Genomic DNA, 22,001 nt, shown 5'->3' on the forward strand with positions numbered 1-22,001 from the left:
TTGTATCATTTTTTTAGATTCCACATATAAACAATATCATATGATATTTGTCTTTGTCTGACTTGTTTCACTTAGTGTGATCATCTCTAGGTCCATCCATGTTGCTGCCGGTGGCATTATTTCATTCTTTTTTGTGGCTGAGTAATATTCCATTGCATATATGTACCACCTCTTCTTTATCCATTCATCTGTCAATGGACATTATGTTGCTTCCATGTCTCAGCTGTTGTGAACAGTGCTGCTATGAACATAGGGTTGCATGGATCTTTTCATATAGTAGTTTTCTCTGGATATGTGCCCAGGAGTGGGATTGCAGGATCATATGGTGACTCTGTTTGTAGTTTTTTAAGGACCCTCCATACTGTTCTCCATAGTGGCTGCACCAGTTTACATTCCCACCAACCGTGTGGTCCACTGAAGAGTTGGGCTGCTTTGGGACATGGTTGCGACTTTAATCCCTCTACCTCCCTCTTGTGTCTCTGCCTCTGTCTGTCTGTCTGTCTGTCTCTGCCCTTGGCTGCCCTGTCTTCCCCATCCCCCTGTACATTCCTTTCAGCTAACCTGTCTCCCCCACCCCATCTCCCTCACCCCGGAAGCTCCTGGCGGAGGAGAAGGCAGCCGTCCTTCGGGCGGTGGAGGAGCGCGAGCGGGTCGAGGCGGAGGGCCGGGAGCGTGAGGCCCGGGCGCTGTCACTGACGCGGGCGCTGGAGGAGGAGCAGGAGGCGCGGGAGGAGCTGGAGCGGCAGAACCGGGCACTGCGGGCCGAGCTGGAGGCGCTGCTCAGCAGCAAGGATGACGTCGGCAAGAGCGTGAGCAGCCCCCCGTCCGGGGACACACACGTGGCAACACAAGCACCCGTGACGCTGGGGCGCACATACACACGTGTGTGCTCTCCCACACGCAGGGTGAAGGGAACCAGCGTCAAAGCCCCACGTTCACGTACCAGACGTACGTGTTCATGCACACGCGCAGAACGGGAGGAGAATCTTCTGCCAAGCAGACGCGTGCACACAACACACACAGAAAGTAAGGAGAGCCAGTCGTCACCGTGCATGTTCACGGGCACAGAACAGGAGGAGAATCTTCCAGCAAACATATATGTTCACACACTGAACATGAGAGCTGCTTACAGAACATACGTATTCACCTGTGTGTTCATGGAATGTGAGGCGAATCTTCCATTAAGCACGCTTGCTCATGTGTACACACAGAGCATGAGAACCACTCATCTGTGTGTATGTGACTCAGAGAGAAAGAAAAAAGAAAATGAAGAAAATGTACCACAACATACAGCCTGAGACTCACTCCACAAACATGCGGATGTGCACGCACAACACACAACACACACATATATGCACATACACACACCACACGCACATTATACACATCGCATACATACATACCACACACACACCACACATATACCCCCTCCCCCCCCCACACACACACTGTGAAGACACCCCGCCTTGCCACCCCCCAACTCCACTGAGCACACACAGGCTCCCCTACCAGGTCTCTATCTTCCCCCAACTCATACATCCCTCCAGGGCCTGTGCGGGGGTCTCCCAGGCCAGTTCCCCATCCCCCCTCGCCCAGCCAGTATCCCAGCCTCCCAGGCTTCTGAAAGGTCTGAGACACCCTCCACACCATCCTTTTTTCATGTGCGCAATAAATATATTTGTGGAGCATGTAGCAGAACAGGCCCAGGGCCACAAGCCACCCTGGCTAATGACGGGAGGCACTCACGGAAGGCGTGTTTAGTTGGGTCCCTGGGCAGACACAGTCCCAGCATCCTTCCTTATTGCCGGGGGTGCAATGGCCGAGGGCTTTATTTTCTCCGCATGCTCTGGCATTAATCCAATGGAGCTTTCAGCCAGGCCTGGAAAGAACCTCCATCCCCATGACACACCCTTGGCCTGCAGCCCCAAGGATAATCCAACTCATGCTCAAACTGCTAAGGCCTGTCCTTTGGGAAAAGTGTTAAGTTATATATAGTGACTCCAAAGGCCTTGGTGGGAAGTAGGATGTTGATGGGAGAAGTTTGAGTCCTTCAAGTCAACCAAGTTGATTGGCAGGTGCCAAATAAAAGGGGGACCAGTTGGACCCTTCTAAGCACTGAAAGTAGATACTGTCACTGACCAGCATTTTCATGAGGGTAATTAGGCAGGGGTGATAAGCAGATATAGTCCCTGCCCTGTGGAGCGCACAGGCCAATGTGGGAGGGGGTGTTGCCCAAAAAGACACATAAGCACATAGTAAAGGACCACTGTGACTAGGGCTGAGTCAGAGAGCGACTCAGTGCCAGGAGCATGGGTAACAGGGAGGCCCTGACAGGCCAGGGGATGCCTCTCTGAGGAGGTGACAATTAAGGAGAGGCCGTGGAGGGGTGTCTTTGAGAATTCATAAGCCCAGGTCTGCTTTCACAGGGTCTTTGGGGTTTTCATTTACACCTCCCTGAAAGGTCTGGAAAGCCCCACGCTGAGAAAAAAATAGTAGTCGCTAGTGGGTTGGTAATATCCCGGGGAGTCTGGCAGGAACCAACACTGCTAACTCTGGAGCTACGTGCCTTCAACACATTTCCACACGCGATTCCTGAAGGTGAAGCCACAACGAAGTGAGCTCACAAACCAATCACAAGACCAGGAATTCCCTGGGCGTCCAGTGGTTAGGACTCTGAGCTTTCACTGTCAGGGCCCCGGTTCAATACCCAGTCGGGGAACTAAGATCACACAAGCTGCGCAGGTCCTGGCCAAAAAAAAAAAAAAAAAAAAGATCACAACACCTACGAGGAAATAATCCACCATGAGTGAGAGTCAGCCGACCTCACAAACACTGGAATTGGATTCTCAGGAGCTTCCGATAATAGACTTACGGTGCATAGGTTATTAATAAAATATGTTCTAGGATGATCCAGAATGAGACACACAGTAAGTAGGTGCTCAGGAAATGTTGAACGAGTGAATGAATGAGCGAACTAGGATGGGCACGTCAACTTGCTGCCTCCCCCTCGTCTGTCCAAGCTTCCCTCCCCTGTAGCCTAGGATAGACCTCGGGTCCTGGCGTCCCCATTCCTCGGTGCCCCAGGTGCCCCAGTGCTAACTCTCCCTCCCCTCCAGGTACACGAGCTGGAGCGAGCCCGCCGGGTGGCCGAACAGGCAGCCAACGACCTGCGGACACAAGTGACGGAGCTGGAGGATGAGCTGACGGCGGCGGAGGATGCCAAGCTGCGCCTGGAAGTGACCGTGCAGGCCCTCAAGGCGCAGCACGAGCGGGACCTGCAGGGCCGAGACGAGGCTGGTGAGGAGAGGCGGCGGCAGCTGGCCAAGCAGGTACAGGCAGGGCGCCCGTCCAGCGAGGGATGCCCTGGTGCTTACAGGCAGCAAGGGAGGCCGGAAGTCTCACCCACCCACCTTCTACTCCGTGTTTCTACCCAAGTCCCTCCTGCTAGCCAGCCAGCCTCCTGTTTCCCAACCCACTCACCCATCATGACCCATGAGCCCACACGCACATCCTGTTGACCCATTCAGACACCCTCCATCCGCCAAAACCCTCCACCCAGCTACCACCCCATCTACTGAGCCACCCGGCCGCCCATATACAGCCTCCCCAGCAACCAGCACTTCTACATAACCAACTCTGCATCTGACTTCCCCTCCATGCACCCAACACCCGCTTCCAATCAACCTCCTGTCCCCAGCCCAGTCACTCCACTATCTAGCCCTCCACACCCACAACCTACCCAGGCACGCATCTACTCATTCATTGACCAGCTCATCTGCACCCCACTTCATCCACGACCTTCCTCCCATATTCATTTACTCCTTCACCTGCTTCCTCATTCATTCCATCTCTTTCTCTCTGTCTCTGCACCATTCATTCATTCAGTATTCATTCAGTGGAGGAATTTCCTGTGGTCTGCAGTGGGCAAGGTTCTCCGCTAGGTGATGTGTGCTGAGCCTGGGAGGGGCGGGTCAGCTCTGAGTGTCAGACCCCTCTGGGGCCATGTGGGCAGCAGACTGGAGCGGGGAAGACTGGAGCTGGGAGGCCCTGAGAGAGATGAAGACGTGATCCAAGGCGGGGGGTTGAGGGTGTCTCTGGGTGTTTTTTTGATCTCGCCTGGCTCCACTGATCCAGCCATGGGCTCATCCAAAACTTAGTCCTGGGGGCACTGGGGAGCCGCAGGAGGGCCATGAGCAGGGGAGGGGCAGTGTCAGCTCTGATTGTGGAAGGACCCTTCTGGAGCCATCGGGAATGGGCTGGCGGGGGAAAGATGGGAGCAGAGAGGAAGCTGGGGCAAGCGGGGAGGGTGAGGCCTGAGCTGGGGCTGTGGGGTTGGAGAGGATGATGGGGTTTGGTGGTGGAGAGAGGCAAGGGGCAGGAGGAACGGGGCTGGAGGCCTGGGCCAGGGCTGGAGGGTAGACATCTATGTCACTAGCATGTAGAGGGAACCTGGGCCTCCCGTCCCCTGAGCCCACCCCTCCCGGCCTCCCCCGTCCCAGCTGAGGGATGCAGAGGTGGAACGCGACGAGGAACGCAAGCAGCGTGCTCTGGCCGTGGCCGCCCGCAAGAAGCTGGAGGCCGAGCTGGAGGAGCTGAAGGCCCAGACCGCGGCCAGCGGACAGGGCAAGGAGGAGGCCGTGAAGCAGCTTCGCAAGATGCAGGTAAGGGGTGGAGCTTAAGCTTCGGACCAGGGAGGGCCCCACCTCCCTCCGGCTCCAAAACCAACTGGGGCCCCGCCCTCTCGATCCCAGGAGCTGCACCCAGCGTAGGCAACAGCTTTGTAAACATCCATGCCCCAAAGGCTCATTGGGTTCTTTTCCTGTTTTTTACTTCCTTTATTTAAAATGCATAATGTGTAAGTGCAGTTTCCTCATTGTATTTCATTTTTGAAGTGGAAATACCTTAGGGTTCCCCCCCAGCCCCATTATGAAACTTATACATGGTTGTTTAAAAAGAATTTTTTTGGATGATGATGTGTCAAGGTAGGTTCATCACTGATACCTACCATCAAGGTAGGTCCCACTCTGGTGGGGAATGTTAATAATGGGGGAGACTGTGCATGTGTGAGGGTAGGGGCTGTGTGGGAAATCTCTGTACCTTCTGCCCAAAACTGCTGGGAACCTAAAACTGCTCTCAAAAGTAAAGTCTATTTTTTTAATATAAATTTATTTATTTATTTGGCTGCATTGGGTCTTAGTTGCTGCACCCGGGCTTTCTCTAGTTGCCGCAAGCGGGGGCTGCTCTTCGTTGCGGTACGTGGGCTTCTCACTGCGGTGGCTTCTCTCGTTGGGGAGCATGGGCTCTAGGCACGCGGGCTCAGTAGTTGTGGCACGCGGGCTCTAGAGCGCAGGCTCAGTAGTTGTGGCTCATGGGCTTAGTTGTTCCTCAGCATATGGGATCTTCCCGGACCAGGGCTCGAACCCGTGTGCCCTGCATTGGCAGGCAGATTCTTACCACTGCACCACCAGGGAAGTCTCTATTTTTGTTTTTTTTAAGTATAGACCTGGCCTGTCCAATACAGAGGGTACCAGCCCCATGTGGCTACTGGGCATCTAAAATGTGGCAGGGGAAAAAAAAAAAGGGAATTCCCTGGCGGTCCAGCGGTTAGGACTCTGCTCTCACTGCTGCGGGCCCAGGTTCCATCTCTGGTTGGGGAACTAAGATCCCACAAGCTACCTGGTGAGGCCAAAAAAAAAAGGTGGGTGGGTCCAAAATCCAAGTTACATGCTAGATTCAGAAGACTTCATAAAGTAAAACATCTCAATAATTTTCACATTGATTATAAATGGAAATAATAATATTTTGGATATATTAGGCTACATAAAATATAGTATTCAAACTAGTTTTACCTATTTCCTTTTACCTTTTTAATATAGTTACTAGAAAATGTTAAAGAACGTAGGTCCTTGCAGTGTATTTCTGTTGGGCAGCACTGATGTATGAAGATTCCTCCCAAAAAGTGAAAATTATAAACCATGTCATCACTGAGCAAAAACCCCTACACTGAAAAACTATTATAATCAAGCAGATAATAATAATGTGAGTAACAGTGATGGTAGTTACCCTCTACTACCAAGCCTGCCCGCTGTCCTCACTATATCAACAAACTCTCGCTACACCATTGTAAAGATAGGGTGGGGATTTTTGTTTTTAACGGCGATGGACATTTCGTTTGTGTTTTATTTTTATTTTAAGCACCTTTGAGGAGAAAAACCCTTTTACCGGCATCCCTACACACTCAATAATGTGACCAGGTAGCTTGGGACTTTCCTAGCTGTCCAGTGGTTTCGACTCTGCGCTTCCACGGCAGGGGGCGCGGATTCGATCCCTGGTCTGCGAACTAAGATTCCGCGTGCCACCTGGCGCGGCCAATCAATCAATCATCAATAACGTGGCCAGGTATCAAAGTGGCTAAAAGGGTGAACTCCAGGGCCAGACAGCCTGGGTTCAGGTCCTGTCTCTGCCACTTACCACGCTGAGCACGTTGCTGAACCTCGCTGTGCTTCAGTTTCTCCATCTGTAAACTGGGGAGGAAAATAGTCCCCACCAACTGGAGTTGTGAGGATTAAAGGAGTCAGTGTGTCTGTAGAATAGAGCCTGGCCCAAGGTAAGTGATCGGTGTTTCCCATCCCTATTATTACTGCAGAGCCCAAATACTATCCCCATTTTAGGCTTACTTTAATTTTGATGTGCTTCTTTTTTAAAGAGGTGAGGCCCCGAGATGGGAAGGGGCTGGCCCAAGGTCACACAGCCAGCGGCCGGGGGCGGGGTGCAGAAGCCCAGGTCCGCAGGGCTCTGCTTGCTCACGGGGAGCCCCCACAGGGCTGATGCGAGGGTAGGGGGCGTCCCCGTGAGTCACGATCAGGCTGGGTCCGCTCACTCGCTAAATTCCTCCCAGGCCCAGATGAAGGAGCTGTGGCGGGAGGTGGAGGAGTCGCGCAGCTCCCGGGAGGAGATCTTTGCCCAGAACCGGGAGAGTGAGAAGCGCCTCAAGGGGCTGGAGGCGGAAGTGCTGCGACTGCAAGAGGTGATGCCAGGATGAGCGGGTCCGTGGGGGAAGTGAGGGAGGCGGGGCCTGGGGGGAAGCTTGGGAGCCCAGAGAGGGTCCTGAGGCGCAGCCGCAAGGCCCTCTCTGGGGCGGTGTGGGGCATGGACTAGGGGGAGAATGGAGGCTGGGAGGCTGGGGAGGGAGGATGAAGCCTGAGCCAGGGCTGTGGGACGCAGAGGAGGGACCAGGGCAGAGTAAAAGGGCAGGACAGACAGGGCTATGGGTGGTAAGGAGGCAGAGGAGTCGAGGAGGTCTGGCCCGATGACTGGGGGAAACTGGAGGAGGAACTGGCTTGAAAGGAGATAGTGGGCTCAGTGAGGAGGCTATGAGGGTGAGGGACCTTGAGGGGCAGCAAGAGGTGGACACGGACCAGGGGCTCCGGAGACGGATTTAGGAGACATCTGCCTATGGACTGAAGTTCATTCCAAGGTTATACAGGGGCAGCATGTTCAAGTGCAGTGAAAAAAAGGCCAAGAGACTTGAGGTGTGAGGGGCAGGAAGACCAGTGCCCAGACAGCCTCCCCTCACCACAGCTGACCACCCCCTCTCTCGCTCATCACAGGAACTGGCCGCCTCAGACCGTGCCCGGCGGCAGGCCCAGCAGGAGCGGGACGAAATGGCAGATGAGGTGGCCAACGGCAGCCTTAGCAAGTGAGTGGTCCCTGGTAATGTGGGGCAGGGCGCCCTCCTCTGGCCATCCTGCTCTCTCACCGCCCCCGTGCCCATTCTCCCTAGGGCTGCCATTTTGGATGAGAAGCGTCAGCTGGAGGGGCGCCTGGGGCAAATGGAAGAGGAGCTGGAGGAGGAGCAGAGCAATGCAGAGCTGCTCAATGATCGCTACCGCAAGCTGCTTCTGCAGGTGAGCACAGCTGGGTCACCACTGCCAGCCTGGGTCCTTGCTGACCTGGGACCATAACACCTTCAGTTCTCTTATTCAACAGACGTAGGAAAAGGGAATATTTGAGTTGGGTTTTGAAGGTTGAATAGGAGTTCTCAAGGTGGGGGAGACATTGATGCATTCATTCACTTGTATTTCTGAAGCTTCTCAAAGGCTGGATTCAGGGATCAATTATGTGGAGTCTCTATCCTGCAGAGTTCCCTGGGGAAACAGACAGGGAATTACACCATGACATTACAGAGTGACATGTGTGATAATATAAGTATTGAGGGCCCAGTAGCGAGAGGGAGAGAACTCTCTGCAAGAGAGGCATTTGCAAGAAGGGGCATTTGTCTGGGTTTTAAAGATACATAGGAGCTAGGCAGACAGACAAAAGCATATTTCATTTGTTTATTTATTTATAAATATTTTATGAGGCTTCTGGAGGCCCATATCCTATTCTGGGTGTGCTAGGGACCTAGAGATGGATCATTCCATGTCTCTGCCCTTAAGGACATCCTAGTCTGATGGAGGAAACAGCCTATCCCAATACCGAAATTCAAATGAAAATGGAGGAAGCACAGGACACTGTGAGAATGTAGAGGAGACTGGATCAGTATCCAGCCTGGAGGCTGGGGGCTATCAGGGAAGACTTCCTGATAGAGGTGATTCCTTAAGAGGCCTTGTAGGAAGTTAAGAGTTTGCCAAGCAGACATTAGAGGGGTGAGATTTCCAAAGAGAGACCTACATCTTTATTATTTCATACATTTTAAAAGATACATTTTGAGACCTCTCATGCTGGGGACTCAGAGAGGAGTAAGAACCCAGCTCAGCCCTTGGGGAGCCCCTAGACCAGTAGGAGAAGCAGTCATACACCATGATGATGCACTCCCATCTTACTCAGAGTAAAATCTCAGTCACCAAAAAGGCCCCACACTCTGGTCCCTGGCTAATTCAGACCTTAGTTATCTCTAACCCTTTCTCCCCTAGTTCACTCTGCTTCAGCCACACCAGCCTCCTCACTATTCCTTGACTATGCCTAGTTTATTACTACCTCAGGGCCTTTGCACTTGCTGTTTCCTCCTCTTGGAAAGCCCTTCTCCCAAACCATCACACATCTCACTCCCTCAAAACAGCCTTCCCTGACCACCCTGTGTAAAACAGCCACCCTCCCTCCCATAATTTCTGTCCATTCTCTCTGCTTTAATCTCTTCATATCACTTACCACTGCCTGGCATTCTATTATATATTTACTTATTTGTCTTGTGGTCCATCTTCCCAACAGAGTATAAGCACCTTGAGCATAGGGCCTCTGTCTTAGTTTTAGTTCTTAGTTTTTACCTCAAACAGTACTGGGTGCTCATTATAAATGAAATAAATAAGCCAGTATATGCCTAGTGGAGAGCCCGTAGGATACTACAGTCATATAAAGAATGATGTGACTTAGCCCAGCCCACATCTTTGGCTGTTGGTGAAAAGGAGAACCTTTCAAAAAAAATCAAAATAAAACTTTTTTTTTAAAACCTATTTCCTATTTATTTATTTATTTTTGGCTGCATTGGGTCTTCACTGCTGCGCACGGGTTTTCTCTAGTTGTATCGAGTGGGGGTTACTCTTTGTCGTGGTGGCTTCTCTTGTCGTGGAGCACGGACTCTAGGTGCGCAGGCTTCAGTAGCTGTGGTGCGCGGGCTCAGTAGTTGTGGCACACGGGCTTAGCTGCTCTGTGGCATGTGGGATCTTCCTGGACCAGGGATCGAACCTGTGTCCCCTGCATTGACAGGCGGATTCTTTTTTTTTTTTTTTTTTTGCGGTACGCGGGCCTCTCACTGTTGTGGCCTCTCCCGTTGCGGAGCACAGGCTCCGGACGTGCAGGTTCAGTGGCCATGGCTCACGGGCCCAGCTGCTCTGCAGCATGTGGGATCTTCCTGGACCGGGGCACGAACCCGTGTACCCTGCATCGGCAGGCGGACTCTCAACCACTGTGGCAGAAGCGAAGTCCCCAAAATAAAACTTATAAAAGACACAAAAAGAAATCCATAAGAAAATGGCAAATATTGAAGACAGGCAGAGAAGATCCAACATATGGATAATAGGAGCCCCCAAAGAAGAAAATCAAAGCAAGGGGTCAGAGCAAATAACCAGAAACCATAATGCAAGAAAACTCCTAAAGCAGAAAAGTTTGTAGCCACTGTGTACCTGAAGATATTGACCCATACTAACTCATACCATGATAGATTCTAATAAAAACCCTTGGACTTATAAGAGAGTGAAAAATTCTTTAGCCATCCAGGAAAAAATAAACAAGTGATATATAAGAAAAAGAAAATTAGATTGTCATCAGATTTTTCACAGCAAGACTTTATGCTGGGAGAAAATAGAGGGATATAGTTATGATACTCAAAGAAAGAAAATGTGAGGCAAGGATTTTATATCAAGCAAGACTTACTTTCTTTTCTTTTTTTTTTTATGTGCAGATATTTGGGGTTTTTTTTTAATATAGTTGATTTACAATGTTGTGTTAGTTTCAGGTGTACAGCAAAGTGATTCAGTTATATATATGCATATATATTCTTTTTAAGATTATTTTCCATTACAGGATATTGAGTATAGTTCCATGTGCAATACAGTAGGTCCTTGTTGGTTACCTATAAGATATAAGACTTACCTTCATGTATAAAGGACATAAACAAGTTGTCAACGTGCAAGAACTCAGAGACTGTTATTCCCAGGAGCCCTTCCTGAAGAATCTAGGAGAGCAGCAGTCCTCAAAGTGTGGCCCCGAGATCAGCAGTATCAGCCTCACCTGGAAACTTGTTGGAAATGCAAGTTCTGGGGCCCCAACCAAGCGAATGAGGAACGAATGAATGAGGGATGCTGGAGGTGGGGAAACCCAGGAATCTGTGTTTTAACAAGCTCTCCAAGTGGTTCTGAGGCATGAGGAGTCAGAACCACTGCCCTGGAGATCCAGGTTCAGATGATCAGGGTCACTAGAGAGACATCAGCTAAAGAGAGTACCGAGCATACAGTCTGCCCGTAGCTCTACAACTAAGTGAAGGCTGAAAAGGAATAAGAAGGATAATTGGCTAAATGCTCATTTATTTATAACACAACTATTTTTTAAATGGAGAGAATGGGCAAATATGCAAAAAAAAATTTATTACTATATTCAGTAATTATATTGGTAATAGTAATATTATGTGTATAATGTGGGATAAAGTAAATGATTAAGGATGGGATATTCTAATTCTATCATCTCTACCTGTGTTCATAATCTGAGGATCATCAGCACGTGAGAACCAATATATAGATGTCATGGAGAACAGGCTAAGTTAAAAACAAACAAATAGGGAGTTCCCTGGTGGCCTAGTAGTTAGGATTCTGGGCTTTCACTGCTGTGGCCCGAGTTCAGTCCCTGGTTGGGGAATTAAGATCCCACAGCTGTGTGGCACGGCCAAAACAAAACAAAACAAAAAACACACAAAAACCCTCTAGTCCCAAATTTGACTTGGATGTATTCATGTGAACTTATGGGGTAATTTGTATAGATCCATCCTATCTCTGTCCACCAAAAAAGCCTCTAAACAATAACCAACCCAAAAGCAATGAACATCGTGGTCTAGAAATACCATTTCCCCCACTAAAAGAAAATGGGGCTTTTTTTTTTTTTTTTTTCAGAAGAAATGGCTCATTCCAGATCTGAATCAGGAAATGAATCGGAGTAGCCTGGACCATCTTGTCATACCATGCCTTAGTCTGCTCAGGCTGCCATAACAAAACACTATAAACTGGGCAGCTTCAGTAAGAGAAATTTATTTCTCACAGTTCTAGAGACTGTGAAGTCCAAGATCATGGTGCCAGTAAGATAGGTTTCGTTCTGAGGCCTCTTCTCTTGGCTTATATGTGGCTATCATCTCATTGTGCACTCACTGGCCTCGACTTTTTGTGCATGTGGGGGTAGAGAGAGAGCAAGCTCTCTGGTATCTCCTTACAAGGGCACTAATGCCATCGTAGGGGCCCCACCCTCACATTTCTCATCTAATCCTAATTACCTCCCAAAGGCCTCATCTCCAGGTACCATCACATGGGGATTAGGGCTTCAACGTATGAATTTGGAGGGGACACAAACATTCAGTCCATAACACACCCTGGTTATCTCAAAAGCACTTAGAAGTCAACCTGGAAAGGCTCCCACTGGCCCTAAATGGAGCAACTTGAGCTTCAACAAGGGTCAGAATCGCACTGCTTTAAATCCATCAAATCTGTTTAAATACACGAGTTCACAATGATATTTTAAAAAATACTAATTAGTCACTGTATTAATTTCCTGAGGCTGCTGTAACATTGCCACAAACTGGGTGGCTTAGAGCAACAATAACTTATTCTCTCACAGTTCTGGAGGCTAGAAGTCCAAAATCAAGGTGTCATCAGATTGCTTCCTTCTGAGGGAGCATCGGTTCCAGGCCTCCCTTCCAGCTGCTGCTGGTTGCCAGCAATCCTTGGCTTGTAGATGCATCAGCCCAATCTCTGCCTCTATCTTCACACGGCCTTCCCTGTGTCCTCTTTATGTGTCTGTGCCTCCTTCTCTACTTGTAAAGACACCAGTCATATTGGATTTTGGGCCCACCCCAATCCAGTATGACCTCATCTTCTTTTAACAAATTACACCTCCAAAGACTGTCTTTCCAAATAAGGTCACGTTCTGAGGTTCCAGATGGGCATGAGTTCTTGGTGGACGACTGTTCAACACGGTAGAGTCACCTTCATAAAATGATATGGAACCATTTCATTACCTTGAAAACTCATAGAGAAAAAGAATTAATTCCCTGGACCGAGCTGCCTATTTGAAGGAAACCGAACACAGAAGCATGCTGAGTTAGACCGTGAATGTGTAATCAGGAAAATACAGATGCAGAGAAACTCTGTAGGTCAGACAGCCCAGATTCTTCAACAGATAAATTGTAAGGAAATAAAAGGGATGGAGTAGGGAACTGTAGATTAAAAGAGACTTAAAAGTCATATACAAATTTTTAAGAAGATTTTTTTTTTAATTTTTATTTTTATTTGGCTGCATCAGGTCTTAGTTGAGGCATGTAGGATCTTTCGTTGCAGCATGTGGGCTTCTCTCTAGTTGTGGCATGTGGGTTTTCTCTTCTCTAGTTGTGGTGCACAGGCTCCAGGGTGCGTGGGCTCTGTAGTTTGTGGTACGCGGGCTCTCTAGTTGAGGCGCTCGAGCTCAGTAGTTGTGGTGCATGGGCTTAATTGCCCTGCGGCATGCGGGATCTTAGTTCCCCAACGAGGGATCGAACCCATGTCCCCTGCATTGGAAGGCGGATTCTTTACCACTGGACCACCAGGGAAGTCCCTTAAAGCTTTTTTTGATGTGGACCATTTTTAAAGTCTTTATTGAATTTGTTACAATATTGCTTCTGTTTTGTGTTTTGGTTTTTTTGGCTGTGAGGCATGTGGGGTCTTAGCTCCCTGACCAGGGATCGAACCCACACACCCTGCATTGGAAGGTGGAGTCTTAACCACTGGACCACTAGGGAAGTCCATACAAGTTTCTTTTTTTTTTTTTTAATGGGCAGGATTCAACTATAGAATCTAGGGATGCATCTTTGAGTAATAAAACTCGAAAAAAGAGCAAGGAAGTGATCACCCCCAAAGTCAGGATGACATACTATTTGGGGGAAAAGGAAGAGGTTGTTATTAGGATGGGTGCGTAAAGTTCTGTTTCTTGACCTGGGCAGGGGCGACAATGATGTCTGCCTTTTATAAACCCATTAAGCCATATATTTGATCTGTTTTTTACTTTTTCTATATCACGGTTTTATTTTCCAAAAAAGGTTTAAAAAAAAAAAGCATATGCTAATCACCACGTCGATGTCTTCCTTTGAGGGTGAAATGAAGTAAAGTATGAATCAGACTGGATCTGACTAATTTCTGTGTCCCCGGCATAGGACCTCACTCAGAGTAGGAGCTGAATAAATAAACAGGCACTATTATTAGAGGTATGTTTACACATTCCCAATGTAGTAGCTCCTGTTCATTGAGCCGGCATTTCTCAAAACGGTCCTGCATATCATTCGTTTCAAAACCACCTGAGATGCTTGTTGAAAATGCGGATTCGTGGACCCCATTCCAGACCTGCTGAATCAGAATCTCTGGAGCGGGGCGACCCTGCAGTCCACAATTTTTTAACAAGCTCCCCAGATGAGCCTGGTGCGAACAAAAGTGTGATAACCCGGGCTTCCCTGGTGGCGCAGTGGTTGGGAGTCCACCTGCCGATGCAGGGGACGCGGGTTCGTGCCCCGGTCCGGGAGGATCCCACGTGCCGCGGAGCGGCTGAGCCCGTGAGCCGTGGCTGCTGGGTCTGCGCGTCTGGAGCCTGTGCTCCGCGGCGGGAGAGGTCGCGGCAGTGAGAGGCCCGCGTACCGCACACAAAAAAAAACACAAACAAAAAAAAAACTGTGATAACCCTTGGAATAGACGCATTCACAGTCAAAGGTAGAAGTTATAGCGTTTAAACAAGTTTGTGATAATCTTGTGGGCTTACTAAAATAGCAAAAACCTATCTAAAAGGTTAAAACCCAGGGCTGGCACTGCCATTGGCTGATGAGCCAATTGGAGAAAAATACACATTACCATTTGTTGAGTATTTAGTATATACCAGGTCCTGTGCTGTTTATGTAACAATCATCAACTCACTTAGTTGTGGGAGGTGCCTGCATTTACCTCCCACCTTCCCTCTGAGACTCCACCATGACAGTCCTGCCTTTCCCACTGATGCAGGTGGAATCACTGACCACAGAGTTGTCAGCTGAGCGCAGTTTCTCAGCCAAGGCAGAGAGCGGGCGGCAGCAGTTGGAGCGGCAGGTCCAGGAGCTCCGGGGACGCCTGGGTGAGGAAGACGCTGGGGCCCGGGCCCGCCAGAAGATGATCATCGCTGCCCTTGAGTCTAAGCTGGCCCAGGCTGAGGAGCAGCTGGAGCAGGAGAGCAGGTAGGCGGGAGGGGAAGGCACGGCTGGAGGGCAATCCTCACATTCTGGTCAATGAGATGAAGGGGAGCTGTGTTACAAGCACATGGTTTAGAAACATCCAAAAGGCATCATAATATTAATGGTTGATGATTTCCTATGTCATTTAGGATGCTTTGTGCTGCAAGTAACTGCATTCCCACTATATAATTTAAACAGTAGTGTAGCAGTTAGCTATAGCTGCATAACAAACCACCTTAAAATTTAAGTGGCTTAAAACAACAATTTTTTATTATTGCTCATGAGTCTTTGGGTTGGCTGGTAGGTTCTGCTGCTCTGAGCTTGGTGGGCCTCACTCATGCATCTTTGCTCAGCTGAAAGTCAGCTAGATGGATTTGCTGATCTTGGCTGGGCTCTCGTATGTCTCCAGCCTGGCCTGGGACAACTAGGCTAACTTGTCTCTGCTCCAGGTTGGCCCAGGATTGTGCACATGACAAAGTGAAGGTTCCAAGAGTGAGGGCTTCTTGGGGTCTAGATTTGGAACTGATACAGTGTCACTTCTGTCACATCCTGTTACTAAAGCAAGTCATGTAGGGAATCCCCCGGTGGTCCAGTGGTTAGGGCTCCTCCACACTTCCACTGCAGGGGGCATGGGTTTGATCCCTGTTCTGGGAACTAAGATCCTGCATGCCGCACATGGCATGGCCAACAAAAAAAAAAAAAAGAAAGAAAGAAAGTCATGTGGCTGGCTCAGATTTAAGGGAATGTCCAGTCATGGCTGCCAAGCACTGCCCATTGCTAGGGGCCCCATCACATGGACTTCACCCAGGTGTGGATGAGCAGGGACCGTGGGGACGGGGGAAATTAAGGAGACGGGAGGGAAGAGAGGGAGGTAAGGATGGCCCCAGGTGTCTGACCTGCATATCTAGGTGGATCATGGGGGATTAGGAGGAGGAGCAGGTTTGGGAGAAGGCATTGAGCCCAATGCAGGGTGTGCAGGGTCTGGGGATAGCTGAGGCTGGGGGCTGAACCAGGCTGGAGCTCAGGAGACGGATTTAGCAGACAACAGGCTGTTGATGGTTGTAGAAACCTGGGGCACAGCTGAGCTTGTCCAGGGAAAGTGTGTGAGTGAGAAGGGGAGAAGACAACAGAGATGGTTGGAGATGGAGCTTTGGGCTTCCAGACTGTTCCACAAACACAGAAAGCTAGAGAAAGAAATTGAGAGAGAATTCCAGGCCAGGTAGAGGGAAGGTCAGGTGGGAGATGATGAGTCCTGAACTGGGGGCTAGGGCTGTGAGGCTGAGGAGGGGACAAGACAGAGTCCAGGGGGCAATGGGACAGGGTTCGGTTACTAACAGGCTGGGGGTGGGGCAAAGGAGAGAGAAGGGGTGAGGACAATGCCTGGTGGTCTGACTTAGGGACTGGTGGTCAGTGGGTCAGTCCCCTGAGAGGAGGAAGACTGGGGGCGGGGTGGTGGGGGAATACAGGTGAATATGAGAGACTGAGTGGGATATGGAAAACTGGTATAGCCACGGAGACCCTTTAGGACCTTCAGGCATCTTACTAGAAGCTAAGGACTAGATTCCCTGGTGGGAGCCTGGGTGCCAGTGTCTGGCCTGAGTAGACTGTGGGAGCCAGTTGTGGGTGGAAAAGAGGGCAGAGGCCACTCTGAGAGCAGGTAGCCACTGGACGAGGCTTGGGGGACTGAGCCCCAGGTGAGCAGCTCTCCTGGTTCTCCCGTTCATACCTCTCCATAGGGAGCGCATCCTCTCTGGCAAGCTGGTGCGCAGGGCTGAGAAGAGGCTTAAAGAGGTGGTGCTCCAGGTGGAGGAGGAGCGGAGGGTGGCTGACCAGCTCCGGGACCAGGTGAGCAGCTGATGTCATTGAGGTGCAGTGGGAGTGGTGGGGGGACCACTGACAGAGAAGTAGCACATGCCATCTCTGGAGGCAGTGAGTTCCCATCACAAGAGAACGTGTGGGTGCTGGGCTGGAACTGAGTGCAGACACCATCCTGGGGCTTGGTGCGTCAGCAGAGAGCTGGAATCAGTGACTTTGTGATCCATAAATTCTGGAATCCAGGAAAGGCCCTGGTGGGGACCTTAGACAGCCAGGGAGAGGGAAGAAGTTAAACCCTATCCAGAGGCTTGGCCACAGCTAAAATAACAACACCTGCTGTTTACTGAGTGCTTTCTACGAGCCAGGCAATATGCTAAAGACATAACATATAGTACACTTAATTCTTATCCGAACTCTATGAGGTAGGTTAAACTATTATTTTCCCTCTAATTTTGGTGAGAAAACTGAGACAGAAAGGTGAATTAACTTGCTCACCATTATTTATTTAGTAAGAGATAGAGCCAGAGTTCACACTCCAGCACTCTGGCTGCAGAGTCTGTTTTCTTAATTATTTATTGAGCAGTTACTGTGTCCCAAGTAGTATGCTACTTGCTTTTTACAAAATACATGCTTACGTTCCCTCATCAGCTCCATTTCACAGGCGAGAAAATGGAAACTTTAAAAGGGGATATAATTTGCCCCAGAGTCACACAGTCAATAGAGAGCCTGGATCAGATCCTCTTGCCAGCTTCCACCCCAGGCTCAAATGTGACTGATTATAGTTGCTGTGCCCTTAAAAGCTCAGCTGTGTTTTATTCCCCATTCATCTCACAAAACAATTGTTGAGCACCCTCTATGTGCCAGGCACTGTGCAGGGCTTTGGAGATGTGGCTGTGAATGACACAGAGAAGGACTGTGCTCTCAAAGAGCTCACATTTTCAACGTAGGAAAAGAAAGATACCATAAACCTATAAACAAGTAAAGATGATTACAGATTGTGACAGGGGCTATGAAGAAAAAAGAGAATGAAGAGAGAGGGGGACACAGAGGACTGGGGAATCCCCCCTAGATTGGGGGTGGGGTGTCAGCAAGACCTGTCTAAGGAAGTGACAGTTGAATTGATACTGAAGGGTGAGAAAGAGCCAGGAAGAGGGAACAGCAGGTGCAAAGACCCTGGGGTATGGAAATGAGCTTGGTGAGTTCCAAGCCAAAAAGCAGACCAGGATTGCTTGAGAGAAGAATGAGGTTGGGGGGTTGAATGATAAGAAATGAGGTCAGAGGAGTTGGCAGGAGACAGATTAGGTATGTCCCCTCCATGGAGAGAGAGATGGCAGGGTCTGGGGAGGGTCTCAGTGAAGATGGTCTGATCAGTGTGTTTATGGGAAGAAGACCCTGCAGGGCCTGGAATGCCAGGCTGAAGGGCTGAGACCTTGTCCCAGGGGTACTGGGGAATCACGGAGGACTTTGAGCAGGGAAGGGGCAGGGTCAGCCCTGAGCATAGAAAGATTCCTCTGAGGCTGAGTGGGGGATGACCTCACATTTGAATCTGAGGTGGAGGCTGGTGAGAGGATCTAGGAGAAAAGAACAAAGCATGAATAGATGGCAGGGCACAGGACAGAGTCAGGATGTAGGAGGGATGAGCTGTGGGGAGCTCTGGGTGAGGGTAGCACCCAGAGAAATGACCCGGCCCCCCTGCTCACACCAAGCTGGAGAAGGGGAACCTTCGAGTGAAGCAGCTGAAGCGGCAGCTGGAGGAGGCCGAGGAGGAGGCGTCCCGGGCTCAGGCAGTCCGCCGGAGGCTGCAACACGAGCTGGAGGATGTCACAGAGGCCTCCGAGTCCATGAACCGGGAGTTGAACACGCTGAGGAACCGGCTTCGGTAAGGCCACCACCCCGCACATGCGCACCGTCGCTCCATAAACCCCAGTATCTCGCTGTCCCCTCATCTCTCTGTGCCCCCCTCCCCATTTTATTCTGTCTCTCCATATCTCCCTATCTCTCACTTTTCTCTCTGCCCCCTGGTCTCTCCTCCCCGCAGACGCGGCCCCCTCACCTTCACCACCCGCTCAGTGCGCCAGGTTTTCCGACTGGAGGAGGGCGTGGTGTCCGACGAGGAGGCGGCGGCGGAGGAGGCGGAGCCGGGGTCTGGGCCACTGCCCGCGGAGCCCGAAGGGTCCCCTGCGGCCCCAACGCAGTGACCCTACCCTGCCTGCAGCCACCGGGCCCTCCCTCCCTGGCCCCCTTGGTGCCTGTCCCACGAACAACCCTCTGGCTTCTTGCACTTTGGAAATGGTGCCACTCTCTGGCATAACAGCACTTATCAACCCCACGGGGGGTGGGGGCGGGGGGGGGGTCGCCTGAGACTTCCCGTGAACCCCTAAACACAGAGGAGCGGGCAAGCAGGGAGGAAGGGACTGGGGCGCTCTCGCTTGGGAGAAATTCGGGTATAGTTGGCAAGCTGGGGTCCCATCCCGCTCCAAATCCTTCCTTCAGTTATGAATGATCTATATTAGGAAGGGAGCATGGCTCCCCTGCCCTCCTCAGCCAGGGCTTCCCACGCCCCTTCCCCCTCCCTCTCTCTCCTCCCTCTCCCCCCTCCCGCTCCCTCTTTCCCTCTCTCTCCCCGTGTCTTTCTCCACTTAGTCACTGACCCCGGAACTTCTGAGCAACAGCACCCTGAGCCCCAGGCCACCACCAGCCTTTGACCCTTGCAGAGGGGCAAGATAAGGGGACCTCACGCCTTCCCCTCCCCCCATGCTCCCTTCTGGTTGCTCTTGTGTGATCACAGTTCAGTTGGAGTTTCTCATGGGAGTTGGAGGAGGCCCCCATACCCTCCCAGGCTCCAGACTCTGGCAGAAATAAACTCCAACCTCGACTGGACCCCTCGGGGGCTGTATGTGTTCCTGCAGGGGTAGGGGGACAGGGTGGGCAAGGGGCAGCGAGTGGAGGGGGGCAGTCTGCTGGTTCTAATCCAACTGGCCAGTGTCGGGGGACCTCACGTGTACCCAGCATTTAATGTGAAAGAACTCATTTTCCCCTCACCCAACCTTCCTCCAAAGTATCCCCTGCATTATACAGACGGGAAACTGAGGCTCAGTGCTCCAGGGTCCCTTGCTCCAAGCCTCTCCACCAGCGAGTGGCAGAAGGGCTGCTGCACTCTAGCTGACCCTCAAGGCTTTGCAAAGCAATGATAGTGGTGACTGTTGAGCTGTTTGCTGCGTACTATTTGTTTAGCTGAGCTAAACTTGGGACATTAGTCTCAACCCTCAGCACAACCCTTAGAGGCAGGGATTTCATTGCCTTCCAGTGTCTAGAACAGTGCCTGGCACGTAGTTGGCCTTAGTATGTTTGCTGAATTAATAGATCACCCCCCCTCGCCCTTTTAGAGTGGTGGAAACAAGCCCAGAGAAGTTGAGAGACTTGCCCAAGGACACACAGCTACTAAGAAATTGAACCCAGTCTGACTTCAGAGTGGGTAACTCCTGAGCCCACACTCCTTTTCTGGGGACTAGTCACCGGCACATGACCCGGGAGCTCACATGACCCAGGTGCCCTCACAGACTTTCCAGTTAGGGGTGTGGATCCCCATTTTTACCATCAGGGAAACTGAAGCAGGTACTTGCCCCCGCCAAAATCACAAGGTGAGAGCCGGCGATGAGGGGGATGTCTGGACCCTCAAAGTGCAGGCCCTTGCCATCTTAATACGACCCTGCTGTTCTGTCCCAACCTTCTGTCTGCCCCCAGAGCCCCTAGCCCCATCAGGAGACCTTCTCTGGAGACAAAGAGGATGAAACTTTTAAATGAAAAGGAAACTTTTATTTTGGTGGGGAGTGAGAGGGTGGGTGGGAAGGGGGCATGACACTTTTTATTTGGGGGGGGTGACATGCGGCAGCTTCTGCAACGGGCGGTTCATGCACCCAGGGTGGGCGTGGGGGAGGCTTGGGGGAGGGGCCGTGCCGACCCCTCCCTCCCTGCCCTGGGGGTGGGCTGAGAAGACCCGCCATTAGCACCAGAGTTGGACGATTTGCAGACCTCCCCTCCCCAGACTGACTCCGGGCACCCTCCCCCATCCCTGAGAGCGCCCCCTTGCCACTCCCCCCCACCCCAACAACAGGACAGGCCCGCCCCGCCCACTTTTGAGTGAGAGAAACTTATTGCTGTGTGTGTGTTGGGGAGGAGCCGCTGTATTCAGAAAGACCCCCCGCCATTCATTCCTTCCCCAATCACCCCGCCCCCGCCCCGTGTCCGTGCGTTCCCGGAGCGCAGGAGGGGCGCGACATGCGTGTGGGGAGCGCGTCATGCAGCGCATGCGTGTAGTTGCAGGCACCCTGGCGGCCGGGGGGAAAAGGAGAGTCGGGACTTGGAAGTTGTCCCTTTAGCTCTCTCTCTCCCTCCCCGAATCCCACACTGTTGACTTGGGGGATGGGGAACAAGAATAACGTGTGTAGAGGTTTATAATGGTTGTGACTATTTTTAAAAGCTGAACTAAAAAGCTGGGTACGTGTGGCAGATTGGCGAGCAGTGGGGAGACGTTGGGAAGAGGTCCGTACCCTTTAGAAAAATCCTCACCCCCTTTCCCTGCACCGTTCGGCTTCCGTGAGGGTCAGGGGTATCTGGGGTTTTGTTTTGCTTTAAGAAGTTAAACCCTTTGGCAATATAATCAGTCTCCAACCCCATACCCTGGTGTTTAAAGCCCCTAGCCCTTTGCCCCGCCCCACCCCGCTCCCGCCAGAACCCGCCCCACCCCTCACCCCTGGTTCGCCAGGGTTTAGGGTCCAAGGGAAGGATGGGCGGACTCAAAAATGCCCCTTGCATAGGAATCGTTGTATCAAGAATCGTTCTCAGTGACACCCCCACCACCAATCCTCAGGCGAGGGGTGGGGGGTTCCTGAGGCCGTGGGAGCAGAGGGAGGGAGGTTGCTAATTCCATGGGCCCCAAGCTCCAAAAGGGGTAGTCCCTTAAGGATTCTGGGACCGATATGGTCCCTGGGCTTGGGGTAGGTAGCGCATCCTTCTTGAGCCAGGATGGGGTATGAGAAATAATTTTCCACCCGCGAACGTGGGGGGTTGAAGAAGGCCGGGGAAGGGCGAGCTGGGATCCCAGCCCAGGTAGATATGTGGTTTCCCAAGCTTCTGCTATTCCAGCGTCCCTCCACTAGGGAACAGGCTCTACATTTTAAATGTAAACACCTCTAACCTAAATAAACGGTGTCCTGGCCAAGCAGCAATTATGTGCGAAATGCCAGGAAAGACAAAACTTTAAAAA

At 51.1% G+C, this 22,001-nt stretch overlaps 1 protein-coding gene across 4 annotated transcripts in view; it reads left to right on the forward strand.

Moving 5' to 3' along the window:
- The window catches only part of MYH14 (myosin heavy chain 14), a 91,204-nt gene extending 71,597 nt beyond the window's left edge, over positions 1-19,607 (forward strand). For all 4 annotated transcript variants that reach the window (XM_082863466.1, XM_082863464.1, XM_082863465.1 and 1 more), the window contains 10 exons: positions 597-809; positions 3,117-3,329; positions 4,500-4,661; positions 6,899-7,027; positions 7,611-7,699; positions 7,784-7,907; positions 14,715-14,923; positions 16,657-16,765; positions 18,442-18,614; positions 18,774-19,607. In XM_082863466.1, coding sequence (XP_082719592.1) covers positions 597-809; positions 3,117-3,329; positions 4,500-4,661; positions 6,899-7,027; positions 7,611-7,699; positions 7,784-7,907; positions 14,715-14,923; positions 16,657-16,765; positions 18,442-18,614; positions 18,774-18,933 — 1,581 coding nt within the window. In that variant the 3' untranslated portion in view covers positions 18,934-19,607. The remainder of the gene's footprint in view (positions 1-596; positions 810-3,116; positions 3,330-4,499; positions 4,662-6,898; positions 7,028-7,610; positions 7,700-7,783; positions 7,908-14,714; positions 14,924-16,656; positions 16,766-18,441; positions 18,615-18,773) is intronic.
- Positions 19,608-22,001: the final 2,394 nt, after the last annotated feature.

Source organism: Leucopleurus acutus (assembly GCF_964270905.1).
Source record: "Leucopleurus acutus genome assembly, chromosome: 20".
NCBI lineage: Eukaryota > Metazoa > Chordata > Mammalia > Artiodactyla > Delphinidae > Leucopleurus > Leucopleurus acutus.